Source organism: Sapajus apella, unplaced genomic scaffold (genome assembly GCF_009761245.1).
Source record: "Sapajus apella isolate SASKATOON/1434 unplaced genomic scaffold, GSC_monkey_1.0 scaffold53, whole genome shotgun sequence".
Classification (NCBI taxonomy): Eukaryota; Metazoa; Chordata; class Mammalia; order Primates; family Cebidae; genus Sapajus; species Sapajus apella.
In genome coordinates this window covers 12,795,056-12,809,600 of record NW_022436993.1, presented here as the reverse complement: position 1 = coordinate 12,809,600, position 14,545 = coordinate 12,795,056, and the positions used below count along the sequence as shown (strand labels likewise).

At 43.4% G+C, this 14,545-nt stretch overlaps 2 protein-coding genes across 3 annotated transcripts in view; one reads left to right on the top strand and one right to left on the bottom strand.

Moving 5' to 3' along the window:
- Nucleotides 1-5,620, top strand: part of OLAH (oleoyl-ACP hydrolase) — a 30,319-nt gene extending 24,699 nt beyond the window's left edge. The window contains exons 7-8 of the mRNA XM_032243994.1: nucleotides 3,819-3,907; nucleotides 5,042-5,620. Coding sequence (XP_032099885.1) covers nucleotides 3,819-3,907; nucleotides 5,042-5,184 — 232 coding nt within the window. The 3' untranslated portion in view covers nucleotides 5,185-5,620. The remainder of the gene's footprint in view (nucleotides 1-3,818; nucleotides 3,908-5,041) is intronic.
- ACBD7 (acyl-CoA binding domain containing 7) overlaps nucleotides 1-14,545 on the bottom strand; it is a 66,081-nt gene that overhangs the window by 46,638 nt on the left and 4,898 nt on the right. The window contains exons 2-4 of one of the 2 annotated variants that reach the window (XM_032243992.1): nucleotides 10,639-10,756; nucleotides 10,415-10,477; nucleotides 10,045-10,327 (exon numbers count right to left, since the gene is read on the bottom strand). In XM_032243992.1, coding sequence (XP_032099883.1) covers nucleotides 10,254-10,327; nucleotides 10,415-10,477; nucleotides 10,639-10,756 — 255 coding nt within the window. In that variant the 3' untranslated portion in view covers nucleotides 10,045-10,253. Of the gene's footprint in view, nucleotides 1-3,551; nucleotides 3,603-10,044; nucleotides 10,328-10,414; nucleotides 10,478-10,638; nucleotides 10,757-14,545 lie in introns of those variants that run through there. The other variant, XM_032243991.1, reaches the window with a different exon arrangement.

The following is a 14,545-nucleotide window of genomic DNA, read 5'->3' as shown; positions in this document are numbered from 1 at the left end:
TAACAGTTTGTGTCTCGTCTGTCAAAGGGATAATAACAACTCTTCAAGGCGTTGCCTGAGAATTAACTGCTTGGTAGAGGGGAGGGTCTGGCACACAACAAACCACAAGCTATTTTTAAAAAGAAAACGCAACCAAAAAACTCACAACCGATGAGTTTTTTCACTCCAAAGAAACCTCCCAAACACCAAAAATAAAGCATTAACATACATCACTCATGGGAATATTCCACTCATAGAATGTAGAAAACGGTAACCTTCTCACCCTTTCTCCAGCGGATCAAATTGCAGTAGTTACTCACAACTTTTAACTTCCTCTCTCCAGAGTTCCAAATCTCTCCGAAATCCTGCCCTCCTGCTCCTTCTCCTGTTCAATCTGATCTCTCTCCTTTCCTCGTTATCTCCCAGCTTTCTCCAATATAAATGAAATCAGGCCTACAGAGTTTTTCCCAGTCCGCTCCTTCTCCATCACTACCACCAAAGCTCAGAGCTGGTAGTCAAAATGGAAATAATCAGCTGAGAAGTGCCAGAAGCTGTGACTACTTCAACTCATCTAAGCTGTCCTCCTCTCTTGCTTGGGACTTTTGTGTTATTGTTCCTCCTCTGGGATCCTGATGCCATGTATATTCGGCTGTTTCATAATTGATATTGTTCCAAATGTCTTGGGAGTTCCGTTTTGTCTCTTTTTTAAAAAATGTTTCCTTTGTGTTTCAGTGTAAATAATTTCTTCTGACCATCTTCAAGGTCACTGACTTTCTTTCCTCAGCTGCATCAAGTCTACTGATCAGCCTGTCAAAAGACTTCCTCGTTTCTGTTCTTATTTCTAGAAATTCCATTTGACTCTCTCCAGTCTTCACCTTTTAATGAAATTCCCCAGGTGTTCATGAATGTTACCCACCTTTTCCACTAAATCTGTTGACAAATGAATCCTACATATTTTAAAGTCCCTGTCTGAGAGTTCCAGCATCTGGACCTTATGTGCCTCTGATTCTTTTGACTGCTTTGCCTCTTAACAATGGTTATTTCTTGCTTTCCTGTGTCTGATAATTTTTTTCAATCAAAAGCCAGTTATGCATAAAACAGTAGAGACTAAAGGTAATGTTTTACACCTGAATTTGAGCACGTCTCTCCTTTTGCGAGGTCGTTAGTGTGGGGAGGTGAATCAGTCTAGTCTGGGCTTGTTGCTGTGATCACCTCCAATGCACCACCAGCTCTCAAGTCCTCTGGTGTAATTACTCTGTGTCTGGTGTGGGATCCAGTTGCAGAATTTTTCTCAGTGGTCCTGATCCACCCCTCACGTTTAATGTTCCCTGTGACTCACAGAACAGCCTCTCTCCCTCCTGTTGCCCTCCCCAGTGTAGACAGCTGTGGCTTGTTACACAGCTGTGGGTAACACAGGGAGTTCTTGGACATCCTAGATAGTCTGAAGCATAAATGCTAGGTAGCCCCTGAGCCTGGGCTCTGTGAATGGGGCTTTCACAGCATGCCTGCTCCTTCTCTCTTGCAAACACATTTTTGCCTTGTATCTGTGGTTGCCTTTGCAGAAGATTCCTGCCCCTTCCCACAAGCAGCAGAGCTCTGCTTGGTTTTGCTGTAGAATTGTTTCCCATCCCTTCCCCAGAGGTTGAAAAGCTTATGCTTTTATCCTCCCCTCAGCAGCCACAGGGCCTCACCTGCACCCTGGGAGTGAGAGGGTTTCATGTCTCTTCTCCAGCAACTTAAGGCTCCTGCTTACAGTGAGAGCAGACCTGGTCAGGTTGCAATCTAGTGCCACTCCAGTTGCCACAGCTAACTGCCCCGTGGAGGTGTCTCTCTAGCCTCTTATCTTACTCCGAATCTTTCTCATCAACCCCTAGTGAAGGCCCATGGAAAAGAGGCTGTGTGGCCAGGCATGGTGGCCCATGCCTGTAATCCCAGCACTTTGAAAGGCCAAGGCAGGCGGATCACTTGAGGTCAGGAGTTTGAGACCAGCCTAGCCAACATGGTGAAACCCCGTCTCTACTAAAAATACAAAATTAGCTGGTTTGGTGGCGGATGCCTGTAATCCCAGCTACTTGGGAGGCTGAGGTGTGAGAATCACTTGAACCCAGGAGAAAGAGGTTGCAATGAGCTGAGATCACGCCATTGCACTCAAACCTGAGCAACAGAGTGAGACTCCATCTCAAACAAACAAAAAAAGTCAAAAGAAGCTGCAAGTCAGTGTAAACTCCACCTAACACACCATTTGTCTACAACACTAAAATTTTGGCTGATTTGAGTCTTACCACGTGTACTGCAGTAAGCAGCACATGGACTTCTGCCTGGACTTTGCTCCACCTGACCCTGCCTATGGGCCCCACCTTTCTGTAGCGGGAGTCTGCCCTCCTTGGAATTTGACTTCTAGCTTGCCTTGCAAACACAGCTCACTGTTGGGTTCAAGACAAGTCATGATGCTGTAGTTTCTCTGTTTGCTTTTTGTTTGTCTCTCTTTTTTTTTTTTTTTCTCATTGTTAGGATGGGGCATGGGGTGTTGCTGGTTTTCTATACTCTGGGCAGGAGCAAATCCTTGCCTGGACTATTGCAAGGGCCATTCACTTGGGCTGGTCACATACACTTGGTCCCACTCTGATCCATTCCCCACACTCTATCCAGAGGATAAGAGTTGAGTTTGATCATGGCCTACCTTGTCTTAGGTCTTTTTGGTGACTTCCTGTCACTCTTGGGATAACCAAATTCCTTTATGTGGCCTAGACTCGGGACTTGCATAAACTCTTATACCTTAATTTGCCTCAAGGCTCCACTTTGTTCTCTGAACAACACCCTTTTGTTTTGTTTTGTTTTGATTTTTGAGACAGGATCTTACTCTGTTGCCCAGGCTGGAGTGCAATGGTGCAATCACAGCTCACTGCAGCCTTGACCTCCTGGGCTCAAGTGATCCTCTCACCTCAGCCTCTCAAGTAGCTGGAACTACAGGTACATGACACCACACATGGCTAATTTTTTTATTTAGTAGAAATGAGATCTTGCTATGTTGCCCAGGCTGGTCTCAAACTCCTGGCCTTAAGTGGTCCTCCCGCCTTGGCCTCCCAGACTGCTGGGATTATGGTATGAGCCACCACACCTGACCTAGCCATTAATTTATCATCTTTCTCTTCCCTCTCGCCCTGCTGGCTCTCTGCCCTTTGACCAGTTTTTCTCTATTCATTCAGGTTTCAGATCCTCTCCTCTTCCCCAGGAGACCTGCCTTGACCCTGTCCCCACCTCCACCCTCCTGCCAAGTGTTCTCCATCCCCCTGGGCTTGGCGGCACTTCCATCTCTCTCTAGTTGTCTGTTTTCATAATGTCTGTCTCCCAGCGAGTCTCTCAGCTGCAGCAGGGCAAGGAGTGTGTTTGTTTCTCCGTGTGCCCCTAGTGTCTACTGCAGTACCAAACCTCTGACTCAATATCACATTTGCTGCTGTTGTGAGTTTCTGTGCATAGCAGCCCTTTGCTGGGCCAGGGAGAGCTGAGAATTACCAAAGAGGTCTTCATTTCTGATGAATGACAGTTTAAAGGACTGGTTGCACCAGCCTCACCTTGAGTTGAACTGGGTGCCCCAGTGCCATCCTGCTGCCACTTGTCACATCCTAGAAGTTAGATACTGGAAATTAGTCTCCACACTGAGTCTCAGGCAGGCTTTGACAGGTAGAAGTGTCACTGGTGAAAAACATTTACACCGTTAGAAGTAGCCAAAGGAAAAGAAGTGAGCCCACCCCAGTTTCATTGACATGATGTTAGGAACAGGAAAAGATTCTGGGATGTTGATTTTGAACAATTACTAACTAGCTCTTTTGTGTTTACAGCTCTGAGAGTCCATCTAAGACTATTCTTTCTTGTGACTTAACATGTTTTTTTGGATCTGAAGACATCGACCTAGTAAAGGACACTGAAGGTGAAATTATTTTTAGTCTCTGGTATTGCATTGAAATATATGTTCGATGGCTTAAAAAATTTTTTTAATCTTTAATTTTTTGGGTACGTAGCAGGTGTATAGACTTATGTTTGATGGTTTTTGACCAGTGTCCACTAGCAGTTACTGCAATGAGTAAGAAAGTAGTTGAAGTTGTATTTAGTGTAAAAGGAGAGATGTTGGTTTTATGTAAAATGAGAATTGCTGTATACTGATAGGTCTCAAAGAAATTAAAAATGCAGGACACCTAGTGTAAGAGTTGAAGAAAGAAGAAAGAAACATGAAACATGGCTTAACAGTCAAAGACAGGTTTTCTTAGATAAATCCTGAGAGGGCCTCATGGCCGATTTCAGTCAGGAGCACTTTCTCTTACAGACTTAAGAGTATATATTGGTTTTAGGGTGAGGGGGCTTAACACAAGCTTGGAATGTTTCTGTGTGAGGGAGAAGTTTCCTGGCAGGGTTGGAATGGGAGGAAGGGGGGGTTATCTTGGGGCAGACATCTTTCCAGCTGGAGTGGGGTTAGCTCAAGGTTAGCATCTTCCCAACCAGGAGTTTGGAATGTCTCTGGTTGGAGATGTTATTTCTGGTTTATGGCCATGTTACCCTTAGCCATTAGGCTGATGCCCTTTGGATTTAGGTGGTTTTTTATTAAGAAGCATTTTTTTTATTTATTTGAGATGGAGTCTGGCTATGTGGCCCAGGCTGGAGTGCAATGGTGAGAACTCAGCTCGCTGCAATCTCTGCCTCCCAGGTTTAAGCCTCCTGAATGGCTGGGATTACAGGCACACGCCACCATACCCAGCTAATTTTTTGTATAGTAGAGACAGGGTTTCACCATCTTGGCCAGGCTGGTCTTGAACTCTTGACCTTGTTATCCACCTACCTTGGCCTCCCAAAGTGCTGGGATTACAGGCGTGAGCCACTGCACCTGGCTAAGGTGAATTTTAGAATGAGGGGCTTGTCTAATAGGGCAATGCTCCTGTTCTGTCACCTAGAACATAGTCCTTGAAAGTAACTGTACCCCAGGGTGTCAGCTCTTAAAGAAATAATGTCTTAAAGTGAATCTTTAGTTGCAGTTGGTGTTGTTATTGAATATAATCTTGTTTATTTTCAGTCTGGAAAAATGTAAGCACTGGAAGTGTAAGCTTCCACGAGCTTCCAGGAAATCACTTTTATTTTAAGAATCCTGCCAACGAGAAGTTCATCAAGAACTACATAACCAAGTGTCTAGAAGTATCATCGCTCGCCAATTTTTAGATATTTTTCCTTTCACTTTTAAAATAATCAAAGTGATATGATATTCTTCTCAGTTATTCAGATGCGACTCATTTTATTCCAATATTAGAAATTATACATTTTCTACTGTCAGGGAGATTCATTATATAAATATATGTATGTATCTAGGGACAAAGGTCAAGCCACTAAAGAATACTTCTGGTAGAGTCTTTTATCTTCGTATTAAAATCTCACTTGATTCTGCTTTATTGGAAATTTGTCAACAAAATTCATGATTGGTAAATTATCCATTTTTTCCTTCAATTAGTTTAATGGGATAGATGATTAAGGGGAAATGCTTGAAGTAAAATCTCATCTTTTCAAATGTAGAATAGCCCCATTTAATAAGAAAACGCAATCTACTGCTTTGTTAAAAGAAGATAGCCCTAAACGAGTCTTGCCACTTTTACAGGCAAGTCCTCAGAATGCATGTACCCCAGCCCTGCCACCCTGCCATGCTCTGCCACCCGGCATCACTGGCTGGGACCTGGGTCCAGTCCTCCCAACGAACAACCAATCTAGAGCCTGGCTGGTGACAAAGAGAGTGGCCAAGCACAAATGCCATGCCTAAGAGGCTGCCTTGGCCTCACTCAGCAATAACTTGAACTTGACTTAGGGAGAAAGCACAACAGCTGGAGGCAAACAAGAACCAAGAGAAAAAGAAAAGCAGAAATAGGGCCCAGAGGCAGCAGCTCAACACCTATAATCCCAGCACTTTGGGAGGCTGATGGGGAGGATTATTTGAGGTCAGGAGTTTGGGAGACCCCTGTCTCTACAGAAGATTTTAAAAATTAGCCAGGCATGGTGGTGTCCACCTGTCATCCCAGCTACTTGGAAGGCTGAGGCTGAAGGATCGCTTAAGCCCAGGAGGTTGAGGCTGCAGTGAACTAGGATCATGCCACTGCATTCCAGCCTGAGACCCTGTCTCAAAAAAAAAAAAAAAAAAAAATCATGTAATAAAGAATTCATGTAATAAATTTAGGCTACAAATAGCCTCAAGCAAATTATGTTAAATGTGTAGTATGTGTTGTACTTTATCCTTTGATCTGATACTATTTCCAGGGCTCCCTCACTGAAAGATTGGTACAAAAGTAATGTGGAGGCTGGGTGCAGTGGCTCACCCTTATAATCCCAGCACTTTGGGAGGCCGAGATGGATCACCTGAAGTCAGGAGTTAGAGGCCAGCCTGGCCAATGTGTCAAAACTCTGTCTCTACTAAAAATACAAAAAAAAAAATTAGCTGGGTGTGGCAACAGGTGCCTGTAATCCCAGCTACTCAGGAGGCTGAGGCAGGAGAATCACTTGAACCCCGGAGGCGGAGGTTACAGTGAGCCGAGATTGCACCACTGCACTCCAGCCTGGGCAACAGAACGAGACTCTGTTCCAAAAAAAAAAAAAAAAAAAAAAAGAAAGAAAAAAAAGAAAAGAAAAAGGAATGTGGATTTGTGATTATTAATTTGCAAAATGTTTAGTCAAGATAGTCTGCAAATTGAAGTTTCATGATGGAACCGATAGGAGGCTTTGGGGGTGAGCTTTTCTCCCTGCATCTCTACCTGGGGGAGGAAAAGTCCACATGGGAACAACTGTTAGGTGTGTTCATGCCCTCAACCGTAAGACACCAGGTCTATCATTGCTGATGTCTTCTCTCTGAAGGATTTAGGCCTTGATATCATTGTGGAAGACTTTTATCATTAGGTGAAATTTAGAAAGATAAGAATTATTTTGATTGCCAAAATTTTCCCTATGAGAAACCAACCTCGATTTTTAAAATTAAACTTTTTGAGCTAACTGCAGATTCCCTTTTATTCGTAAGAAATAATACAGAGACACTGGTGTAGCCTTTACCCAGTTTCCTTTAATGGTAACTGTCATGCAAAACCACAGTGTAATATCACAATCAGGATACTGGTGTTGCTACAATCAAGACAGAACATTCCATCACTTCAGGATCATCCCTCCTGCTGCCCTTTTAAGCCATACCCAGCTCCCTCCTCCAGGGAAACCGCTATTCTGTCCTTTGCATCTGTAAATTTGCCCTTTTAAGAATGCTGGCTGAACATGGTGGCTCATGCCTGTAATTTCAGCACTTTAAGAGTCCGAGGCTGGTGGATCACCTCAGATCAGGGGTTCCAGACCAGCCTGGACAACATGGTGAAACCCTGTCTCTATGAAAAACACAAAAATTAGCCAGCCATGGTGGTACGCGCCTGTAGTCCCAGCTACTCAGGAGACTGAGCTGGGAGGATCACTTGAGCCTGGCAGGCAGAGGTTGCAGTGAGCCTAAATCATGCCACTGCACTCCAGCTTGGGTAATAGAGTGACATCCTGTCTCAAAAAAAAAAAAAAAAAAAGTTTCATAAATGGAATTATACATGTAACATTTGGGGATTGGCTTTTTCTGCTCAGCATAACTCCCTGGAAATTCACCTGTGGATCTACAGAGTTTTGCTGCTCTAGTAACATGAAGATGATCTATTCCTCTTGGTCATGGCATTCCAAACCCACATTTTTACACAGGGAATAGAGCTACGCTGTTTTGGGGGATATTTATCGTATGAGATCTTAAACAATTTTTTGAACTGTTAACATGAGACTATCTTCTTTTGAAGAGCTGTGTACCATCCAGAAAGACTGAGTAGGAGGCCAATATTATATTCCAGACTCTATTTTTACTCTGATAAAACTGAACATATGGGGTACAGTAGTGGTACAGTTTAGATATATTTTAGTTTGCTTTTTTTTTAATTTGTCTTAAATGTAAAAACTGAAAGAAAAACAGACATTTCTATGGTGGCTTTTTAAATTTCTTTAAACCACTATGGACAGACTTGTACATTTCTTTAAAAAATTATTTTCAGGGCTGGGCGCAGTGGCTCACGCCTGTAATCCCAGTACTTTGGGAGGCTGAGGCAGGCAGATCATGAGGTCGGGAGATTGAGACCATCCCGGCCAACATGGTGAAACCCCATCTCTACTAAAAATACAAAAAATTAGCTGGGTGTGGTAGTGCACGCCTGTAGTACCAGCTACTCAGGAGGCTGAAGCAGCAGAATCACTTGAACCCAGGAGATGGAGGTTGCAGTGAGCCGAGATTGTGCCGCTGCACTCCAGCCTGGCGACAGAATGAGACTTCGTCTCAAAAAAAAAATTATTATTTGCAGCTTATTTGTTCTGTTTTATATAACATTTACTCCAATACACGAGTAGGAGGATTATAGCTACCTCTTTCAATTCTTAGAACAGCCCTCTGAGGGTGATATTATTTTCCCTCCTCTACAGATGAGGCTTAGTAAGGTTAAGTAACTTGCCCCAGGTCACCTAGCAAGTTCATAGATGAATGAGGACTGAGGCCAGGTATGGGTCACAGTCTCTGTGTCATGGTGTAAGGAAGGAACAGTCTTGCCACTGATTCTTTCTTTTTTTTTTTTCTTTTTTGAGACAGAGTCTCACTCTGTTGCCCAGGCTGGAGTGCAGTGGCGTGATCTCGGCTCACTGCATCTTCTGCCTCCTGTGTACAAGTGATTCTCCTGCCTCAGTGTCCTGAGTAGCTGGGATTACAGGCATGAGCCACCAATGCCTGGCTAATTTTTGTATTTTTAGTAGAGATGGGGTTTTGCCATGCTGGTCAGGCTGGTCTCAAACTCCTGACCTCGGTGATCCACCCACCTCAGCCTCCCAAAGTGCTGGTTAAGCCGTGAGCCACCTCGCCCAGCCTTGTCATTGATTCTTAATAACCTGTTTTAATTTCACCAGTAACATTAACTCATTGTAGCAGAACAGATGAGCCAAAAGAACAAACAGCTGTCCAAATCTGTGTACATATTACCAGGACGAGACTTCCTAAAACGTCAAAAAACAACAGATGTGGAGAAAAGGGAATTACACACTGTTGGTGGGAATGTAAATTAGTATAACCTCTATGAAAAACAGCGCGAAGATTTCTCAAAGAACTAAAAATAGAACTACCATTCTATCAGCAATCCCACTATGAGTATCTACTTAAAGGAAAAGAAATAATTACATCCAAAAGATCCCTGCTCTTGTATGTCTGTTGCAGCACAATTCACAATAGCAAAGATATGGAATCAACCAAAGTATCTATCGGTGGATGATGGATAAAGAAAATGTGGTATATGTGTACCAGGGGATATTACTCAGCCATATGAAAAGAATGAAATTATGGCTTTTGCAGCAACGTGAGTGGGACTGGAGGCTATTATCTTAAGTGAAAAAACTCAGAAAAAGAAAATAATGATTAAAAAAAAGCCTCAGAAATAAAAAGTAAAATACCACGTTTTCGATTATAAGTGGGAGTTAAACGGTTTGTATACAGGGTCATGGAGTGTGGAATAATAGACACTGGAGACTCAGAAAGGTGGGAGGGGTGAGACGAGAAATTTCCTTTTGGGTACAATGCACGCTATTTGGGTGACAGTTGGATAAAAGCCCAGACTTCCCCACTACGCAATATATCCATGTAACAAAACTGCACTTGTGACCAGGTGTGACCAGGTAGCACTTTGGAAGGCAAAGGTAGGCAGATCACCTGAGGTCGGGAGTTTGAGACCAGCCTGGCCAATATGGCAAAACCCAGTGTCTACTAAAAATACAAAAATTAGCCAGGCATTGGTGGCCCATGCCTGTAATCCCAGCTGCTCAGGAGGCTGAGGCAAGAGAATCGCTTGAACCCAAGAGGTGGAGGTTGCACTGAGCCGAGATCGCACCACTGCACTTCAGCCTGGGCGACAGAGCGAGACTCCTTCTCAAGAAAAAACAAACAAACAAACAAACCAAAACTGCAGTTGGACTCCCTAACTCTATAAAAATAAAAAAATAAAATGCTTTTCTAAAAGAGCTTTTAAGACACCTGGTTTAAGCAAGTACAATTGAGTTAACTATATAGTTTCAGTATACTCCTAAGTATTACAATTCACACTAATAGCAAAAATATACATGAAACATCAAGTTAACAGCGCGTCTCTCCCTCTAAATGTTAGGTCGTGATGGCATTAGGAAGGCTTCAAAAGGAAAAATTCCTCCTATGCTGTATTCTAAATCCCATATTTTTCTATCAGCTCCTTTGCTTTAGAAATATAGGCACTCATCGCATCTTCCGTCGACAACCCTAGAAAGATACAAACAGGTAATCTCCCTGATTGGTGCACTGGGAAATTAGGAAAGTTCGCTTTAAACTTATGAAAGACTAAAAAACCTTTTTGGAGGTTCCATGCTTCCCATTTGGCTTTGCCTTTTAAATCTAGCATTCCTGGACACCCTGGCAAAAGAAGGGGAGATGCATTTGCAAGTTAACGTTTTACTGTGTGCTTCTATAAACTGTTGAAACGTATTGTTAAATTTAAATGATGATATATTACTGTAATATTTATATTAAGTGTAACATATTAATATTAATGATATATATAATACATATAGTACCAATACTAATGTCTCCAATTGTTGCTTGCTTGTAAAGCCCATAGAGGTCTTTCAGTTCTCCATCATCTGGTCTTGCTTTCAGCTTCCTCACTTCTTCTGCAGCCTTGTCAAATTCGGCCTAAAGGGGAAAAAAAGGAATAGGAACTCAAAGAGCAGGAAGAGGAAGGTTTCGAATAGAAAGGAGCTTTCACTGCTCTGATTCTATCAGAATGATCTTAATTTACTTGAATTCCTAGGGGTTCACCTCTCCTGAGACTTACCTAATATACAGGCAAAATATGGAGAACTACATAAAATTCATAATTCAGAAAATATTAGGTTTCCTTTTTTTTTTTTTTTTTTTTTTGAGCCAAGGTCTGGCTCTATTGCCCAGGTTGTAGTGCAGTGACGTGGCAGTCTTCACTCACTGCAACAACCTCTGCTTCTGGAGTTCAAGCCTCCTACCTCAGACTCCCAGGTAGCTGGGACTACAGGTGTGCCGCACCACACCTGGCTAATTTTTTTTTTTTTTTTTTTGAGACGGAGTCTTGCTCTGTTGCCAAGCTGGAGTGCAGTGGCACGATCTCGGCTCATTGCAACCTCCACCTCCCAGGTTCAAGTGATTCCCCTGCCTCAGCCTCCCAAATAGCTGAAACTACAGACGTGCACCACCGCACTAGACTAATTTTTTGTATTTTTTCACCATGTTGGCCAGGATGGTCTCAATCTTCTGACCTCGTGATCTGCCCGCCTTGGCCTCCTAAAGTGTTGAGATTACAGGCATGAGCCACCGCGCCCGGCCAATTTCTGTATTTTTTGTAGAGATGGGATTTGGTCATGTTGGCCAGGCTAGTCTTGAACTCCTGACTTCAAATGATCCACTTGCCTCAGCCTCCTAAAGTGCTGGGACTATAGGCGTGAGCCACTGCATGTGGCCAGTTGGCTTTTTTTTTTGGCATTATTTATACTCAATGCAGTTTTCTGGATCACCTCACGAATGTACCCTTCCTCTTCTGCCTCAGTCCACACTTGACTACATGCAGGGGCTTTGCTACCAGCTGACACCATCATCTACGGCGTTTCTCTTCCAGTGCCCTCGTGCCTACATTCTTCCATATCAGTATTATTTAGACCTAGCCAGTTTCTGTGAGTAATCAATATTCCTGATTTGGTTGAATTGCTTGTACAGATTCCTTTTCACACTAAAACCTAAATTATAAGATTTATTGCAACTGAATTCTGGAAAAGAGGTGTTGCTTAGCCAATTTAGAACTGATTAGAGAAACTCTGTATACAATATACTTGAGTAGTATGTTTGTAGACTTTCTGGCAACGTTTTTTATTATTTATTTTTATTTTTATTCAAATATATTTTTTGAGACGGAGTCTTGTTCTGTCGCCAGGCTGGAGTGCAGTGGCACTATCTTGGCTCACTGCAACCTCCACCTCCCGGGTTCAAGTGATTATCCTGCCTCAGCCTCCCAAGTAGCTGGGACTACAGATGTGTGCCACCACGCCCAGCTAATTTTGTATTTTTAGTAGAGACTGGGTTTCACCATGTTGGCCAGGATGGTCTTGATCTCCTGATCTCATGAGCTAAACTTTGTATACAGTGTACTTAAGCCTGGCATAGCGGCTCATGTCTGTAATCCCAGCACTTTGGGAGGCCAAGGCAGGAGGAATCACTTGAGGTTAGTAGTTCCAGACCAGCATGGCGAACATAGCAAAACTCTGTCTCTACTAAAAATACAAAAATTAGCTGGGCATGGTTTCACACATCTGTAATCCCAGCTACTCAGAAGGCTGAGGCACAAGAATTGCTTAAACCTGGGAGGCAGAGGTTGTAGTGAGCTGAGACAGCGCCACTGCCCTCTAACCTGAGCGACAAAGTGAGATTCTGTCTCAAACAAACAAACAAACAACAACAAAAAAAACAACAGGTACTTAAGCAGCAACACTTGACCCGAGTTAACTCTGAAAACGGGGACCTCATTAACTCCAAAAGACCCTCTGGGTGGCCCAGGGTTCAGCCAGTAGCTGAAATATACAAGGAAGTCCACTCTACTCCGGAGCCTGAGTGTTCGCAGATACTTCATCCCTTTCTCCTTCTAACCTCTTAGTTTATACTCACGAAGGGCTTCTTGATTATTTTCCTTTACAGATTTTTCAAATAAACTGTGTTTTATCTTGTGTTATTTTTTAAAATTTGGGATAAGCAGGAATTGTCAGTAGCCTGGCTATCAAACAGGGGAAGTTCAAGGACGTATGCTAGCCGCACCCCCCTCCCCATACTTCTGATGCCAGATCTCCCCGTGGATCTAAAGGCCTAGGAGCGAAAGCGGAGAGCCCCATTGTAACCTCAGTACCCCGTGGGCTCCGCAGAGTCACTGGGTCAAGTTTCCTTCCAGCCCCAAAGACAGGCAGTACTGTGTGGCCGGCCAGGTCTCCCTAACGGCTGAACCGGCAGGCCTCCATAACAACTGCTTCAGCATTGACCGAGAGGCTAAGTTAAATATTAAAAGCGGAAAGAGTCAGTGTCCTCATACAAAGGCTGCAATGTAACAAAAACCCACCAAGGTTGGGCACGGTGGCTCACAGTTGTAATCCCAGCACTGTGGGAGGCCAAGGTGGGTGAATCACCTAAGGTCAGGAGCTTGAGACCAGCCTGACCAATATGGAGAATTTGTATTGTAACCCCATCTCTACTAAAAAAATACAAAAAATTAGCCAGGCATGGTGGCACATGTCTGTAATCCCAGCTACTTGGGAGGCTGAGGCAGGAGAATCACTCGAATCTGGGAGGCAGAGGTTGTAGTGAGATGAGATCATGCCATTGCACTCCAGCCTGGGCAACAAGAGTGAAACTCCATCTCAAAAGAAAAAAAAAAAGAAACCCACCAAAGTTTTGCCCAGGCCCTTCCTGGTCCTTGGGGCATGACAAGATAATGAAGAAATTCTTAGCAGGACCCATTTAGGATTAAATGAGTTTTATTGGGGTCTGAAGATAATCCTCAGACCTCCACAAACAGGCTTTATTGGGGTCTGAAGGAACTCCCCAAACCTCTAGGTCTTAGCAGGAGACAACATAAGGGTAATCACCCCAGCACCTGGAACCATCTAGCTGAAGTAAATTTACTAAGGCTCCAGAGAAAGGTATTCGGGGCTCAGCTCTTAGTTATAAAAGAGAAGAAGTTAATAACTTAAGTCTTTAGATGAATGCACACTTACATGCCGACATATAACTTAGAAGGTATATAAGCTCTGGAAAATTTTGTAATTTTGAGTTGGTCTGGCGATAATTTCCAGGCCTTCTCCTTGTACCCAGTCACAGAAATAAACTCTCTTCTCTCCCAGTTCATCTATCTGCATCTCATTACTGAGCAGAGAGAATACGCAGCCTGACCCTTGGTTTGGTCCAGGAACAGTCCACAACCAGAACAGCTGTTTCGTGAAGAGCAAAAACCAACTGTAAGTTGGAGATCAAGGTCTTCAGCCTCAATAACCTTGAATATGACCCATCTCCTACCCAGTTCCCATGGGGGACTGAGAAGCATGGAGCATGGAACAAGGGATGCCTCGTCTTCTGCGTGTCTTCCTAAGAAACTCTCGGCTACTTTATACGTAATGCGATGGTTAAGAACATGGCTCTAGAGCCAGACTGACTTGGTTTGAATCTCAGCTCCATCACTTAACAGCTGTGTGACCTTGGGCAAGAGATTGCACCTCTCTGTGCCTGTTTCTTCCCCTGAAATGTGAGGCGATCATAACTCCTATTCACAAAGTTGTCAGGAGGATTTAAATCAGTTAACAAGTAGATAAAGTAGATAAAATCATGCTTGGCATGCAGTGAGTGCTCAATAAAGGCTAGCTATTGTTATCTTTATGATAAGGCTTTTTTGGGGGGAAAAAAGCAAGTTCTAGAAAAAAC